The 17,847-nt window shown below is 43.1% G+C and overlaps 1 protein-coding gene across 4 annotated transcripts in view; it reads left to right on the forward strand.

The window, feature by feature from the left end:
• Positions 1–17,847, forward strand: part of LOC136621574 (complement factor H-like) — a 1,208,893-nt gene that overhangs the window by 367,806 nt on the left and 823,240 nt on the right. For 3 of the 4 annotated variants that reach the window (XM_066597134.1, XM_066597132.1, XM_066597133.1), the window contains 2 exons: positions 9,644–9,823; positions 10,308–10,490. The exons of the other annotated variant lie outside the window; for it this stretch is intronic. In XM_066597134.1, coding sequence (XP_066453231.1) covers positions 9,644–9,823; positions 10,308–10,490 — 363 coding nt within the window. The remainder of the gene's footprint in view (positions 1–9,643; positions 9,824–10,307; positions 10,491–17,847) is intronic. 4 annotated transcript variants of the gene reach the window in all.

A 17,847-nucleotide genomic window follows, 5' to 3' on the forward strand; every position in this document is an offset into this window, starting at 1 on the left:
AAGAGATGCCTCAGTCAGGCTTCTGAAGAGGAGCATAAACCTATTGCTTTACACTATGTAGATGCAGCTTAGCATCATGGCTAGGGAGGAGGGGGTGAGTCTAAGGGACCTGTTACATTGGACAGAATAACGCCACAGCATGCAGACAAATCTGCAGCTGCGGGATTTCACACCAAAATCCGCAGGTCCAACTGGTGATTTCGATGCAGAATTTTTTAAGCCATTTTCAATTCTGCATCAAAATCTAGATGTAGCCAGTGGATTTGGGTGCAGAATTTACTGTGGCTTGGGGTGCATCTTGTGGCCTATTCTGTCCCATGGGGAAAGGTCCCTAAAGGCCCTCTTAAATGGGCTGATGATCAAGCATTAACGTTTGTGTGAACATTCCTTTTCCAAATCATTGACCAGTCTGAATATGACCACGGTTAACCAACAATCAGATCATGCTAACTCGTTAGCTGATTGAAATCTTTTATGCAGGTATAAAAATTTTTGCTTATTGGCAGCACACACTCCTGTATAAACAATGGGGATATGCTGCTGATGAATGAAGTTTATAATGATCATTCCTTCCCATACTATCCATCTTCTGCCACGTGTGAATGGCAGTAATGATCACTGATCTCCCTGCTATTGATCAATCAGTACTAATTATAGTGGGCAGAGAATTGTCCAATGTTAGGCCCTTCGTTCCGAGAGTATTGATTTGGGGATGCGGCCTGTGGATTCTCTGCAGAGTTTTAGTGGTGAAGTTTCAGTGGTTTGGTGAACAGATTCTGTTTTGCCAGCCACTGATTGCAATTAAAGTATGCAATACACACTGTTCTTACAGATCTTGCATTAAGCACTGTATAGCATTCTACAATTACAGTAACACACGCTTCAGCACCCATGCACATTTAATATCCGCATAAAATGGCACAAGTGTTGTTTATACTAACTTCATACAAAAGGTAAGGTTCTTAGCGCACAGCCACATCTCCCCATCCCGGCGAACCTTGATGGATGGGTAATTAGAGATGAGCGAGCACCAAAATGCTCGGGTGCTTAGTACTCAAGTCGAACTTTTCGAAATGCTTGAGAGCTCGTTTCGAGTAATGAACCCTATTGAAGTCAATGGGGGATTCGAGCATTTTTGTAATGGACCGATGCTCCGCATAGGGGATGATTTGTGAAACACCAGAAAACATCAGAAAGTCATGGAAACATCACAGAAATGGATAGGGAACGGCAGGGGCAGCATGCATGCCTGCATCTGAGGCTCCCAGGTCCCACTGTTAAGCCAAAATAGGGGCAAGAGCCTGGCAGTCACCACCATAACTATTTACTTGGCACAGACCCTCATTAGCAAGGCACACGTGCTGGCACATCTTAGCTAAGCACCACACTAGCTACAACCAAGGACAATCACTGCCTGTGGGTGACACGGCTTTCTCTTCTCCTGGGTTACATGCTGGCATTGCTGTCCAAACCCCCGCACGACCCTGCGTCCACAGCGCACACAAAATTTTCTCTGTGCAGCGTTCAGCTGGCCTCATACTACACACTCGCTTCATAGCCACACCACCCTCATGTCTATTTATAAGTGCGTCGATGAGGAGACACACACTGCAGAGGGTTGGCAGGGCCAGGCAGCGACCCTCTTTGAAAGTGTGGGCGATAGCCCACAATGCTGATGAGAATTGATGATAAATTAATGTACGATCATCATTCCAATCCCGTGCCACCTCCATCACAAAATTGTCCGGAGCCGCAAACGTGGGCATAAAGCGGACTCAGGTGCCAGTACTTCTACACATCTCCACAATGCAGCAGTGCATACTAACACCAAAGATTGGTTTGAAGCAGGAGGTGTCCCAAAAGTAGCCACCACAGGTATACAGTGACCCTGTGAAAGTCTCATGAAATCACTAATGCTTCCTGTGAGCGCTCCAATCCAGTATCTCGGATAACTGTGGTAAGTCGTATCACAAGAGATAATACATGCCGAGCAACGCTGATCCCCAGACCCCAAGCAGGAGGAGGAGGTGGCATAATAAGCCCGAGAAACCATGACCGAGGTAGGACCCACAATATTCTGTGTGAGAAGCACCTGAGCGGGCCCAGGGTCAGGCTCGGTCACAGCCTCCACCTTGTGTGACCCAAGGTGCTGCGAGTTACATAGCAATGGGAAATCCATGTGTCCGCACACAATTTATTCTGTGTATTTTTGCCAGATAGGTAAAACACTGCAATGGGAAATCTTTGTGCACCCACAGCATAGGTGAGCCCATGAAACTCAAAGACAGTATAACATGAAGAAATCAGAGTGCCCAAACATTGCAGAGTTGCACCCCACCCACGACCTCAGCCTCTGCACACACCCTCAGCAATCGTGGGCATTAAGCGGACTCCGATGCTAGTACAGCTGTGAACGTCTCATTAAATCAGTTACGGTTGCTTTCATCGCTCCAAAGACTGGATGAACCCCAAAGAAGTTCCACAGGCCAAACCTGGCACAGTTGCAATCCCCCCAGGACTTTGACCTCTGTCCACACCCTCAGCAATGGCGGGCATAAAGCAGATTTGGATGCTAGTACAGCTGTGAACGTCTCCTTAATTCAGTTAGGCTTATTTAGATTGCTATAAACCAGTGTCTCAGATAACTGTGGTAACACGAGAGCAAATACATGTCGACCAACGCTGATCCCCTGACCCCAAGCAGGAGGAGGAGGTGGCACTCTGCACCCTACCCAAGCTATTCGGTGTATTTGTGCCAGATAGCTAAAACACTGCAATGGGAAGTCTTTGTGCACCCACAGCATAGACGAGCCCATGAAACTTAAAGATGGTATTACACATGAAGAAATCTTAATGCCCACACATGGCAGAGTTTCACCCCAACAAGGACCTAGGCCTCACCTCACATTTCTGCCCAATTCATTCTTTGTATGTGTCAGATAACTGAACAACGCAATGGGGAAGCCTTTGTGCACCCACAGTATAGGCAAGCCCCTGGAACCTAGGGACAGTATTAAACAGGAAGAAAAGAGAGTGCCCAAACATGGCAGAGTTTTACCCCGCCAAGGATTTCAACCTCACCCCACATTTCTGCCCAATTCATTCTTTGTATGTGTCAGATAGCTGAACAACGCAATGGGGAAGCCTTTATCCACCCATAGTATAGGCAAGCCCCTGGAACCTATGGACAGTATTAAACATGAAAAAAAGAGGGTGCCCAAACATGGCAGAGTTTCACCCCGCCAAGGACCACGGCCTACACTTCTGCCCAAGTCATTCAGTGTATTTGTGCCATGTAGGTAAAACACCGCAATGGGAAAGCTGTCTGCACCCTAGCCAAGTCAGTCAGTGTATTTGTGCCAGACAGGTAAAACAATGCAATGGGAAGTCTTTGTGCACCCACAACATAGGCGAGCTCATGAAACTCAAATATGGTATTACATATAAAGAAATCAGAGTGCTCAAATAAGGCAGAGTTTCACCCTGCCAAGGACCTCAGCCTCGGCTCACACCCTCAGTAATCATGGGCATAAAGCAGACTCGGATGCTAGTACAGCTGTAAACGTCTCATTAAATCAGTTACGGTTGCTTTCATCGCTCCAAAGACTGGATAAACCACCAAGAAGTTCCACAGGCCAAACCTGGCGCAGTTGACCTCGCCCCCTGCCCACACCCTCAGTAATTGCGGGCCTAAAGCAGACTCGGATGCTAGTACAGCTGTGAACGTCTCATTAATTCAGTAACGCTCCTTTTGTTTGGCCCAAACCAGTGTCTCAGATAACTGTGATAACACAAGAGCACATACATGTTGCCCAGCACTGATCCCCAGACTCCAAGGAGGAGGAGGTGGCATAATAAGGCCGAGAAACCATGAACTCGGTAGGACCCGCAATACTCTGTGTGGGAAGTACGTGAGTGGGCCCTGAGTCCAAGAGTACAAGTTTACCCCTGAAAAATTGCTCAACCGTGAGGGCAGATGAAACCCATAAACATTTTTTAAAGATACAGCTCGCTACTGCTTAATTTGTAACAGAGCCTGGAGGCAGCCCTGTGAAAAAATTGGTTTATAAAATCTTTTGAAACTTTTAAAAATTGTAAAAAAAACTTTTAAACAGAGCCTTTAGGGCCGCAGAAAAATTGGAAGTTCACCGTGATGACATGCTGTTTTAGGAGGAGGAGTAGTAGGAGGAGGAGTAATAATATCTGATATGGATTGAGAAAGCTAATTCCCCCTTTTTTGTGCTGATAGAGGATGCATTTTTCTCCTGTTGCAGCAAAAAGAATCTTTAGGTTTCACTGCTTTCCACCGGTGGAGAAGAGAAGTTCATCTTTATGGCAGTTAACAGGCGGGTACACTTGTCCGTGATGATTCCCCAAGCTGCACTAAACACCCTCTCTGACAAGACACTAGCGGCAGGGTAGGCCAACACCTCCAGGGCATACAGCGCAAGTTCGTGCCACGTGCCCAGCTTTGACACCCAATAGTTGTATGGAGCAAAGGGATCACGGAGAACGGTGGTACGATCGGCTATGTACTCCCTCACCATCTTTTTACAGTGCTCCCTCCAACTCAGCCTTTACTGGGGAGTGGTGACACAGTCTTGCTGGGGAGCCATAAAACTGGCAAAGGCCTTGGAGAGTGTTCCCCTGCCTGCGCTGGACATGCTGCTTGATTCCCACACCTCACCTGCTAGTTGGCCCTCAAAACTGCGTTTTCTGCCGCTAGGGCTGTCAGATGGGAACTTTAGCATCATTTTTTCCACCAGGGTCCTGTGGTATTCCATCACTCTCGTACCCCTATCCTCTTCGGGAATGAGAGTGGAAAGGTTCTCCTTATACCGTGGGTCTAGAAGGGTGTACACACAGTAATCCGTGTTGGCCAGAATGCGTCTAACGCAAGGGTCAAGGGAAAGGCAGCCTAACACGAAGTCAGCCATGTGTGCCAGGGTCCCAGTACGCAACACATCGCTGTCCTCAGTAGGAGGATGACTTTCAGGATTCTCCTCTTCAGCCCATACACACTGAACAGATGAGAGGCAAGCAGCATGGGTACCCTCTGTAGTGTAGCCAGCTGTCTCTTCCCCCTCCTCCTCCTCCAAAACGCGCTGAGATATAGACATGAGGGTGGTCTTACTATCAAGCGACATACCGTCATCCCCCGTCTTCTATTCCAACCACAAAGCGTTAGCCTTTACGCTTAGCAGCAAACTTCTCAGCAGGCAAAGCAGCGCGATGGTAACGCTAATGATGGCCGCATTGCCGCTCACCATTTGGGTAGACTCCTCAAAGTTTCTGAGGACCTGGCAGATGTCTGCCATCCATGCCCACTCCTCAGTAAACAATTACGGAGGCTGACTACCACTCCGCCGCCCATGTTGCAGCTGGTATTCCACTATTACTCTACGCTGCTCATACAGCCTGGCCAACATGTGCCGTGTAGAATTCCAGCGTGTGGGCACGTTGCACAGCAGTCGGTGCTCTGACAGCTGAAATGGATGTTGCAGGGTCCTCAGGGTGGCAGCGTCCGTGGCGGACTTGTGGAAATGTGCGCAGATACGGCGCACCTTGCCGAGCAGGTCAGACAAGTGAGGGTAGTTTTGCAGAAACCACTGAACCACCAGATTAAAGATGTGGGCCAGGCATGGCATGTGTGTGAGGCTGCCGAGCTGCAGAGCTGCCACCAGGTTAAGGCCGTTGTCACACACGACCATGCCCAGTTGGAGGCTCAGTGGTAAAAGCCAGAGGTCGGTCTGCTCTGTCAGACCCTGCAACAGCTCGGGTGCCGTGTGCCTCTCATCACCTAAGCTGATTAGTTTCAGCACGGCTTGCTGACGCTTGCCCACCACAGTGCTGCCGCACCGCGCACTACCAACTGCTGGCGACGTGCTCACACTTATTAATTAAGAGGTGGAGGTGGTGGAGGAGGTGGCATAAAATGCCACAGATACCAGCAGGTAGGACTCGCTATTCTGGGTGTGGATAGGACGTGAGCAGTCCCAGGCTCTGACTTGGGCCCAGCCTCCACCGAGTTCATTCAATGTGCCGTCAGGAAGATGTAGTGTCCCTGGCCGCCAGTACTTGTCCACGTGTCCATGGTTAAGTGGACCTTCCCAGTAACTGCGTTAGTGAGGGCACCATTTATGTTACAGGAGACGTGCTGGTGTAGGGCGGGGACGGCACACCATGAAAAATAGTGGCGACTGGGGATCATGTTTTTGAAAGCCTCCGTTTCCACAAGCCTGTATGGCAGCATCTCCAGGCTGATTAATTTGGCCATGTGCACGTTTAAAGCTTGCACATGTGGGTGGGTGGCGTCGTATTTCCGCTTTTGCTCCAACGCTTGCATTAGCGAAAGCTGAATGCTGCGCTGAGAGACATTGCTGAATGGAGTGGAGGAGCGTGGAGGTGAGGGTGTGGGTGCAGGCCGGGAGGTGCTCGTACCTGTGTCCTGGGAGGGGGATTGAATCTGTGTGGCAGGTTGTGGCACAGGGGAAGAGGCAGTGGTGTGACCCAGAGGCGGTGAATGGCCTTCCTCTCACCTTGTGGGGTGCTTGGCTATCATGTGCCTGCGCATGCTGGTGGTGGTGAGGCTGGCAGCTCTTCCTCCGAATCCTCTGTGCGCTTTTCCCTCGGACTTACTGCCCTTACTACTACCTCAATGACAAAGAACTGTGTCTCATCATCCATATCCACAAAAAGCTCTTGAGACAGTTGCCGGAAGTCCCCAGCCTCATCACCCGGACTCTGGGAACTTTCCAAAGATTGGGCATCTGTCACGACAAACTCCTCAGGTGAAAGAGGAACCATTTTTTCCCACTTAGGTCTCGGACCCGAGAACAGTTCCTGGGAGTCTGTCTGCTCAGAATATGTCATTTTCATGGAATGAGGAGGCTGGGAGAAAGGAGGAGCAGCCAGAGGACTCAGAGTTGCAGTCCCTAGGCTGGGAGTAGTAGACTGGGTGGTCGATACATTGCTGGACACGTTTTCTGCCATCCATGACAGGACCTGCTCGCACTGCTCTGCTTGTAATAAAGGTCTACCACGCGGACCCGCAAATTGTGATATGAAGCTGGGGAGCGGAGAAATTTGCCTCTCTCCTAATCTCTCAGCAGCCGGCTGTGATTCACCCTGCCCAGAAGCCCGCGTCCACGTCCTCGACCCATATCCCTACTCCTCATCATGGCGGATGAAGGATAGAGCAGGGCCCAAATAAATTACCTCACTGTACAGCACTGACAACTGTGGCTTAATTCACCGCACACAGAGACTTGTAGATAGCGGAGGCTCTATGCTGTGTCTTGAAAAAATGAACCTGCTGTCAAGTGCTGATTCCTAGGGGTAATTTACAGCTCACAGAGACTTGTAGATAAGAGAGGCTGTATGGAGTGGGAGAAGACTCTAAAGCCAGTGGATAGTGCTGGTAACTGCGGCTATCTCAAGCCCCCCAAGAGAAGGGTATTTTCAGAAGCTCTGCACAGTGGCAGAGCTGAAATACTTCAGTTGATCATGATTTTTTAATGCGGCTAATTTAGCTGTGTATATACGGCTGTGTGAATAAGCCATAGCATTGCTTGACTAAAACAAATCTATCAAGTTCAACCTTGCTCAGTCAATTAGATATAATTAATCACTAATTATAATCAGATTAAATATAACCCTTAGACCTCCTTCAGACGAGTGTCATTCTGACATTCCGATAGCCGCACTAAAAAAATCACGTCTATTAGAGCATAGAATCGCATGAACGAAGAATGGGCACGACCAAGTCGCAGCATCTTGCAGTAAATTTACGCCGCAGCCCCAAAATCCTTTGGTCGGCAGAACTACTTAAATCACTTTAAATACCTCACTAGAGGCACCTGCCACTGTTTAACAGTGCTAGGCGCTGCTAACTCCTACCCACTCTCTTTTTCAGCCGACTCCCATAGGAGTCTATGGAGACTCCTGCATTGTGCCGTCAAAGCACAGGACAAGGCCTGTCTTTTGACACAAACTCTTCAACTCTTCCTTTCCCATTTCTCAATATAAAATAAATAATTACATAAACATGATTGGTTTTGCCATATCTGTAAAAGTGAAACATATTAAAATACAGAGTGATCACAATTAAAGCAACACAATCAGAGATGTGTAGAGGGACATTTACTGAGTATGACATGCAGCTGGGATCTATGGGAAAAAAATCTCCATAACAAATAGAAGACGTTTCTATAGCTATGGTTGAGAGGTCTATGGAGAATCTGCAAGGAAAAAACATTGCAGGCACTGTTTCAAGAAAGTTAGAAATTCTGTAACGTAATTTGTAACGTATTTTCTTTTTCACATGGGTTGCTTCCGCGTTAGTATTACCATCAAGTTTGGTTCAATTACGCCCAGTAGTTGTCTCTCTAAGCATCTCTGAATAATTATAAACACCATGTATATAATTATTTATTCTATATATGTGTTGTAGGAAAAATACATACTGCTAGAATTTAGTTTTTTTAGCACCTTGTCTCCTAAAGGCGTTGTATGTATCCCAATAAAAACAAGTCACCCCACTAAAAGCAAGCCCTCATATAACCTCATCGATGGAAAAATATAAGTTTTTAGGTCTCAAAATATGGCAACAGCTTTTTTATGTTTTTATAGTTTAAAAGCAATAATATATTTAAAAAACCTGTATAAATTTGGTATCACCGCATTTGTACTGACCCACAGAATAAACTTAACACGTCATTTTTGATTTCTCATGAATACCATAAAAAGAAACCCCAAAAAACAATAGCACAATTGTGGTGGGTTTTTTTTTCTGTCAGCCCACTTTAAAAATGTTTTAAAGCTTTTCAGTGCATTACATGGCGCATTAAATGGCATTAAACATATAGTTTTCCTTACAAAAGATAAGATCTCATATGGCTGTCGCTAGAAAAAAAAAAAAAAAAAAAATCGCTATAGCTGTTGAAGAGCGGGGATAAAAATGATTAAATTATTACCTACCAGGGATCCTTTTCACATGTCCATAGGGATGTCCTTTTTACAAAGAGCACAAAGGGACGACAGGCAGTATATGTATCTCATATTCACATTGCAGTAGTAGTAATTTCATAATAAGGACATACAATTTGCAGTGTAAATATACATAGAATAGAAATGTTTACACAAACGTAATGCGTGCAAGGTGTATATGTAATCATGCAGAACTGCAATATGGGAAAATGCTAGTGCGAAAATAATAAAGGAAAATAAAGCCATAAGCACAACTGTGTATACAAATGTGAAAAAGTGTTAATGAAATCAAATGTTTCTGCAATACCATAGCTTGCTAACTGTAATGGCTTTTTCTTATTACTTCGTCGCTTTTTACTACATCGTATAAAGCCACAGAAGGAAACTGTTATATATTAAATGAAAATTATAAACCCTGTATGTGTATCTGCATAAACTGTACCATTGTATGTACGGTCTGTATGTCAGGCCATGAACAAATATTCACTCTGTCATTTTAAGGCAACAGATATTGCAAGCCTTAGTGCAAACAGTGCAATGCAGGACTGCATGACTGGGGATTGTATAAGGGGAATGTGAAGTAGGAGTCAGGGGTGAAGGCTAACATCATTAAAACATCAATGATAATTAATAAATCCTTTTCATTGACTTCTAGAAGGAAAACAAAAATGTCCTCTTGCATATACCCCAAGCAATGCTGAAATTATAGATCCAAAGGAAGCATATTACAGTAATGACAATGTTAACATGAGGTGTAACAGAGGATATAAGATGCTTGGCTCTTCAGTAATTCACTGTATTAATGGAAGGTGGGAACAACCTCCGGAGTGCATCCGTAAGTCATCTGTTTTCATATACTATTTCACAATATATTTCATAGTTTTATTTAAATTATTTCTACAACCATTTCCTTTGTGATTTTTCATCACATTGTAATAATTCCTCTCTACATAAAGATTGGTAGACAATCTAAAAAGTATTAGCAACTACGTTTAACAAGCAGACAATAGAAGTGTAATGCAGTGTACGGCTCACATCTCTGAAGTTATTGGAATATATATATATATATATATATATATATATATACATATACATACACACACAAGAAGAAAACACTTGAAGGTCTTATTACTTGATTCCTTGCATTTCTGCATTGTTAAAGTGATTATCATTAATCTAAATCTAGTGTGACAAGGGAGAAGCGATCTGATAGCTCTTTATGGGCAACTACTAATGTGATAGTACATACTGGTTTTAAAGTTGGTTTACACGCTTTCCCAGAATAATGAAAATGTAACCTTTACCTATATATCTTCAAGGATTAGTACCATGCAAGAATCCACCTACAATAAATAATGGAAACATACTTGAGTCCTCTAAACAAGATAAATATGTAACTGATGATGTTGTGAAGTACGGCTGTAAATCTGGATTTCACATCAGTGGGGCAGATCAAAGTACTTGCTTGAATGGACAATGGACAACTTCACCAAAATGCACAGGTATGAAATTCGACAAGCTTTCAAATTAATATATTAGAAAATATTGTCATAAAAGATGTGGTTCATTTAAGGTCATGATCATGGCCTCCGTTTTACAGCTGTGTGAAATCTGCGATATGATCGTTCTAAATGGCAACCAACAGGAAGCGATGACTTATAATTATGTTTGTCGAGATTTCCATTACTTTGACAGTAAGGGTCGTGCTACATGTTGTGCTATTCTTGACGTCAGAGCTGACAGAAATCCTGAGGAATGCCCGAATGCAGATGTAAACAGATCAAAACAAATCACATTGTTTTTCCATATTATTTGTCTCTAATATCAATAGTTTGAAATTTTTATGGGTAGTACAAAGAAAAATGTAAAGAAACAAACACAAGGCAAAATTTTCTAACAAAAATCATACAGTGCATTTGGAAGGTCTTCAGACCCTTTCACTTCTTCACATTTTGTTATGTTCGTGCCTTGTGCAAATTTTAAAAAAAAATCATGTTTTTCCCAATGACTCTGCACTCCATACCTCATAATGACAAGGTGGAAACAGAATGTTGGAAATCTTTGTATTTTTTGTTTTTTAATGAGAAGCTACCATTTTGCATTGAAATAAGCAATAAAATATTTTTATATTATAATGATATAATTTTAAAAGAGAGCCCCACTGTCTATATAAGATCTCACAGCTCAAAATGCATATCAGAGCCCAAACAAAGCCATGATTAGCAAAGAACAGGGGCCTCCATAATTCTTAAATCGAAGGAGTTTGGAACAACCAGAACATTTTCTTGAGCTAGTCAACCTACTAAACTAAGTATTTGAGGAAGAAGAGCCTTGGTGACCAAAAACCCGATGGCTCGATCTCACATCAGCTGTTCATATGTTCATTGTGATGCAGATTTTCTATAGTAAATCTTGCAAATATTTCTGGAGGCAGAGAATGGATAACAGAGCAAAAAATTACACAGTTACAGAACAGTTAAACTGGGTGAAACAGGAGTGAAGACAGCAGTTTGGAAAATTTTTAAGTCACAGATTCCACGTGTTCATATTTGTGTAACATGTTATGTCTAAGGGCCAAAACCTTTTCATATATGGTGTGTTCAGAGACCATAATGATTAACTCTTCAATCAGAGGACTCTTGGGTGTGCGCCACTTTCTTGCGATAAGCAATTTTGGCCCTAGGAGTATATGACCTATTAGTTGTTTGGTCGGGGGGGGGGGGGTGAAGTGATTTTGAATTTAAAAGCAAAAGAGCTATGTCTGGGGAGAAAGGAACATTTCTTCCTGTTACAGATTTTAGTAAAGAAAACACCTCTATCCAGAAAGGTACGATACAGAGGCACGACCAAAAGATGTGAACGAGCGAGCTAATCTGTGTGCACCCTCCCCAACAACACACATCGTTTGGTAGATGTCGGGTCTTGAGTTGGGATGGAGTGAGATACCACCTTGTGAGTACCTTCAGGTGGGTTTCTATCATATTTGCACATTTAGTTGCTTGGTTTGCCCAAGTAAAAGATTCTGGCCATTTTCCAGTCAATATGTTCAGACCAAGATCTGTTTCCCAATTTAATAAATGACATTTTTTTACTACCCCTCAAATTGCCTGCTATCGAGTTATAAAAGAAGCAGGTTTTTGACTTGTCATTTCGCGTTGTTCTTGTAAGGTTTTGACAAACTGCCTCTGGTACTTGTATATTGTGTATTTGTGATGTTTGAAGAAAAGATTTGACCAGTAGGCATTTAAATGCATCTGTAGGAGGGATCTCGAACTCATTTACCAAAATTAAGAATGGTTTAAATACGCCACCAGTGATTAGGTCTGAAACATATCTCAGCCCCTTTTCAACCCATTGGGACAGCTGAACGTCTGGAATAAAATACTCAAGAGTGTCGATAGGAATCTTTTTTAGCTTAAAGGAAGTTGACTTGTTAGATAGTAAGACTAGTTTGCCCCACACCTTTTACGGTTTTTTGCATTGGTAGGGCTAGAAAAGGGAGTTTAAGTTCTAAGTTTAATGGAGGTGATATAGCTGTTAGTATATTTGCGTAAATCAAAGACGTTAAAGATTTAGGTCTGATTAGTTCTGCCTCCAGACTTAGCCAGCTGATAGAGGAGGATGTTTTAAACCATGATAGGGATTGATTTAGAGTGGTGACGCATCAATATGCTTCAAGGTTTGGGAGGGCAACACTGCCTTGAGATTTATGGAGCTAACATATATCGAGAGATTCTGGGAGGCTTTTTCTTCCAGATGTAGTTGGATAGTTGTCTTTGAAATTTTTGTAAAATAGGTCTAGGTGTCGGTATTGTCAATATACGAAAATAGTACATTAGCTTGGGGAGGATCATCATCTTATATAAAGTAATACGCCCTAGCCAGGAGACTTGTTGCTTCTCAAACTTGTCTAGGTCGTTTTGTAGCTCCTTTAGTAATGAAGTATAGTTTGTAGTGGCTAGGTTAGAAAGGGAAAAGCATAGGTGTATGCCTAAGCATGGGATAGATGCTGTTTGCCACTGGAAGGGGAACTCTAGTTGCATTTCTTGTCTCAGATTTTCGCTGACGTACATACCTAGAATTTGTGATTTGGAAATGTTTTATTTGTAGTATGAGATTTCTGAGAACTGAGAGTCGTATACACTACTCTAATGGAAGACGTAGGCCTTGATAGTGTTAGCAGGATGTCGTCCGCAAACAGACTTATTTTATGTTGTTGCATTCCTGCATAGATTCCATGGATATGAGTATTTAGTCTTATGTGTTCTGCTAGGGGTTCCATTGGTAGTGTGAAAATTGGTGGTGCATCCTTGGCGTGTGCCATTTGTGATGTAGAAAAAATCTGATAAAATCCCATCAACTAATATCCTAGCTTTTGGGGATGTGTATAACGCTTTAACTGCTTGAAGTATATTTCCTCTGAAACCAAATTTTTGGGAACCGTGAATGTGAAACCCAATGGAGTCTGTTGAATGCTTTTTCAGCGTCTAATGCTAATAAAATTGATGGGGATTTTAAACTATTAATTTTGTTCATGAGATTTAGCACACTTCTGGTGCTGTCCGGCGCTTGCCTTCCTTTTGTGAAGCCCACTTGGTCGGAGTGTATTATGTCGGGTAGAATTGTAAGTAGTCTTTGGGCCAAAATTTTTGAGTATATTTTGGTGTCGCAATTAAAAAGAGATATTGGGCTAAAATTTGCTGGTGTAGAGGGATCTTTGCCAGGTTTCGGGATTGTGACTATTGTTGCTTCAAGCATTTCTTCCCGGGGTTTGCTTTGAGCTATGGCTTGGTTAAAGGCAGGCGCCATATGAGGCGCCAGTGTGAGAGAAAATCTTTTGTAATATTCGTTAGCGAAACCATGTGACCCTGGTGATTTTTGAAGTTGAAGTGTTTTTATTGTATCTAACATTTCTATAGTTGAGATGGGTTCATTTAAGTATTCTGATTGATTTTTGTGTTGTCGGTTGAGGGGTAGCATCGTCTTTTTTAAGATTATATAGTTTTTTGTAGTACTGACGGAAGATTTCGGCTATTTGGTTTGGGTGAGAAATTTTTCCGTTGCTACCATCTGGGTTATTTAAAAAAGGGATTTTTATTTTGAATATTTTCTTTTTAACTAGGTTTGCCATTAAGTGAGAGGGTTTGTTAATTGAGTTATAGTAGTTGATTCGAGAATTATATATTGCTTTATCAAAATTTTCCATTAAAAGAGTGCAAAGTTTTTGTCTCAAGCGAAAGAGGTTTTCGTGGTTTTTGTTGGATGGTCTATCTTGTAGCAAGCGTTCAGCAGTGGCGATTTGTAAAAGAGTATCTATGAGTTAGGCTGTCCTATTTCTTTTATGTCTAGTGCTTATTTGAATGAGTATGCCTCTTATAAAAGCTTTATGTGCATTCCATATGGATAGTGAGGACACCTCACCACTGCATTAATCTGAAAGCATTCCTTCAAAGTTTCTGAAATTATTTTAAAGCTATGGGGCATTCCCATCAGGAAGAGATTGTTTCTCCAAACTGTAGCTCCTTCCCCAGGGTGACCCCACAAAAAGGTAGCGGAAATCAGAGCATGATCAGACCAAGTTGCCGTGTTAATTTTGGCTTCTGTGACAGATGGTAGGGTCGCTCTATCAACTAATATAAAATCTATACGTGAAAAAGATCTAAGGCGATAGAAGATACATTCAAACACCTGAACGTGTCATAAACTGCCTCTCTCTGGAGCCAGGGATGACGAGAGGGGATATTTCTCGTTAGATTAGCTGAAGAGTATCTGTCTGTCTGGAATCACCACAGATAATTAGTTTACCCACCTCGCGCCTCCACATGTTTTTTATGGTTTTGTTTAAAAAATGAATTTGTGCAGAATTAGGTGCGTAACTGTTTAGAATTGTAAAGGGAGAAGAGTTAAGTTTACCTGTAAGAATTATGTATCTCCCTTTACGGTCGAGTTAATTTCCAAGTGGACAGTGTCCCTAAAGGCGATCAATAGTCCTGCCTTTTTGTATTGTGCACACACTAAATATAAATTCCGGAATTTCTTATGTGTAATTTTTGGACACACGGAGGCAGCAAAGTGGGTCTCCTGGACACACAAAATATCAACATGATTAGACAAAGCCTCCTTCCATAGGGACGAGCATTTAAATGGAGAGTTTAGCCCATTAGCATTTATAGATAAACGTTTAACTGACATTTACAACACATATTTTGCTGAGATATGCTTGGGAGTCTGAGGGATGTCTTCTCAAAACATTAAGGGGAAAAAAACAAATATATCCACTTAATCAGTAAGATTGATGTATAAAGTAAGGAAAAGAAATAAAGCAACAAGTCCTTACAGTGTGCGGGCTTGTTCATCGGGGGTGGGGGTGGAAAGTTCACCTAGATGAGAGTGATGTCCAGGCTCTCATTTATCTTCCTAAGATGTTTTTCTTGTCTCAGCGGTTCGGGTCGTTTGCTGATTGATTCTTTTCTGGAAGTCTGGGTCTCCTGGTTGGAAGTGTAGGCGTCTCCGCAGCGAGGTTGATGTTCCATAGCTTCAAGGTGGGAGCTGCGTCCTCTGGTGATGAGAAAGCATGGTTTACGCAATCCTTGTAGATCATGAGTTTTGGGGGAAAGCCCCACTTATATGGAATTGTTGCTTGTCGTAGGGCATTAGTAATTGTAGAGCACTTCTTCCTGGCTTGAAGTGTGGTTTGTGATAAATCTATGTATAGTCCAATTTCTGAGTAGGGTGCTGGGAGCTGTTTTAGCTTGCATGACTGCTTCTTTTATATGGAAGAAATGTAGCCATACAAGTACATCTCTAGGAACAGAATGCGGGACAAATTTGGGCTTAGGCAGCCTGTGAGCTCTATCGATTGTTAAGTCCATAGAGGTGGCATCAGGGAGCACGGCGAATATTAGTTGTTGGAGATACTTAGTAATGCCTGTCGCTGGAATATTTTCTGGAATTCCTTTAAACTTAATATTGTTGCCACGATTCCTATCCTCCATGTCTGCTATTTTTATCTTGAGCGCATCTACTTCCACTGTCAAAGCGTAATGAGAGTCAATCAGTTCATTATGGGAGTGCATGATCTCTCCCATCTTGTTCTCAATATGTGTCGCCCTTTCATCCAGCTCCACCAGGTTTGCTTTTAAAGAGTGTGATAAATAATCAAAGCTGGATTGAAAGGAGTTTCTCAGGGCAACCACCATCTCTTTAATGAATGCTTCAGTTGCAGGTTGTTCTGATGTGGGCATAGAGGAAATTAGGTCATTTGCAGGAGGCATATATGTACTTTTATGCTGCTCCCCAGACAGCCTAGGGTGCTGTTTAAGTGGACTGACTGAAGGTGATGTTTGAGGATGAGTCCAGTCTTTCTGAGCGGGTGCCATTTTGTGAGCCTATTGTGTGTCTCTACCAGGAGTCTCCACACTGGGAGAGGTAGACATGCAGCATGGAGAACCACCTGAGAACCCCCCTTTCAAGCTCACACTTCGGTATCTTCTTGGAGAGGTGCCACGTTCTGCGGTGAAGAGCAGCGTGATTCCGAGGAGTTCCTCTCCCCTCCCGGCGGGGATAGAGATGGTGTCGGCTCGTCCGCTACAGTTTCCTGCGATCTAATAGCTGCGGTGAAGAACTCCTCCAGGCGCCCTGCCTGGGCTCGAGAGGACTTGCGGCGGGACATCAGAGGGCCGCCGAGGTATCCAAGTTGGTTTTGAGGTGAGTTAGATCTCAGTCTAGTAGCTTTCCTGATGCTTTGAGAGCCTGGTATCGCGGAGGTCCGGACTAAGCGGCCATTCTTATGTTCGGCTAAACCACATCCCCAGAAACCAGATTCTCTTGTCTGATGAAACTAAAATTAAACTTTTTGGCCTCACTTCTAAACATTATGTCTGGAGGAAACCAGGTGCTGCTTATCACCTACCCAATACGATCCCTGCAGTGGAACATGGTGGTAGTAGCATCATGCTGTGTGGCTGTTATTTAGTTGGTGAGAGTGGTCAGGGCTGATGGAAAGCTTAATAGAGAAAAGTACAGAGATAGTAATGAAAACCTGATCTAGAGCACAAGGGACCTCAGACCTGACAGAAGGTTTATCTTCCAAAAAAGTGACACAGACAAGAAAACACAGGAGGGACAATTCTGTGAATTTCCTTGATTGGCCTAGCCAGAATCCTTACTTGAACACAATAGAACATCTCTGGAGAGACCTGAAAATGGCGGTCAACAAATTGCCTCCATCCAACCTGACAGAGGTTGTACAGCTCTGCAAACCTTGCGGCACCATACCCAACAAGACTGGAAGCTGTAATTACTTCCAAGGGTGCTTCAAATAAGTACTGAGTACAGGGTGTGAATACTTATGTTAATGCAAAATGTTAGTTTTTCATTTTTTTTTTTTTTTGTAGTTTTAACTATAATTGTATTTTTTTTTTATTTTTTTTTTTAATTATTCTTTATTTATTCAAGAAAGGCATGTACAAGTTCAACCAACAGGGTTGTAATAAACATTTGTTACAGAGAAAAATAGTTGAACAATGTTAATTGTTACAGAAGCAAAAAGTTTCTTGATTATTTTTTCTTTAACAGAGGTTGGGATGGTGAAAAAGGTGAAGGTAGGAAGGGTGTGTGGAAGGAAGGGGGGGGGGGGGGGAGAACATCTATTATTATATTATAACCTCTAACTCCAAAAGAAAATCATGAGACGAGTGAGATATGCAAGTTCTGTTTGAATTAAATTGTAGCTAAAGAGACTGTATGCCATTTAGTGGGATGTAGAGGAGGGGGTGCCTGGCCATTGGCCCCATATTTTTTTGAATTGTTCATGTGTTCTACATGACCAACTTGTCATTTCTTCGAAGCGGCGAATTT

This window comes from Eleutherodactylus coqui, chromosome 3, assembly GCF_035609145.1.
Source record: "Eleutherodactylus coqui strain aEleCoq1 chromosome 3, aEleCoq1.hap1, whole genome shotgun sequence".
Taxonomy (NCBI): Eukaryota; Metazoa; Chordata; class Amphibia; order Anura; family Eleutherodactylidae; genus Eleutherodactylus; species Eleutherodactylus coqui.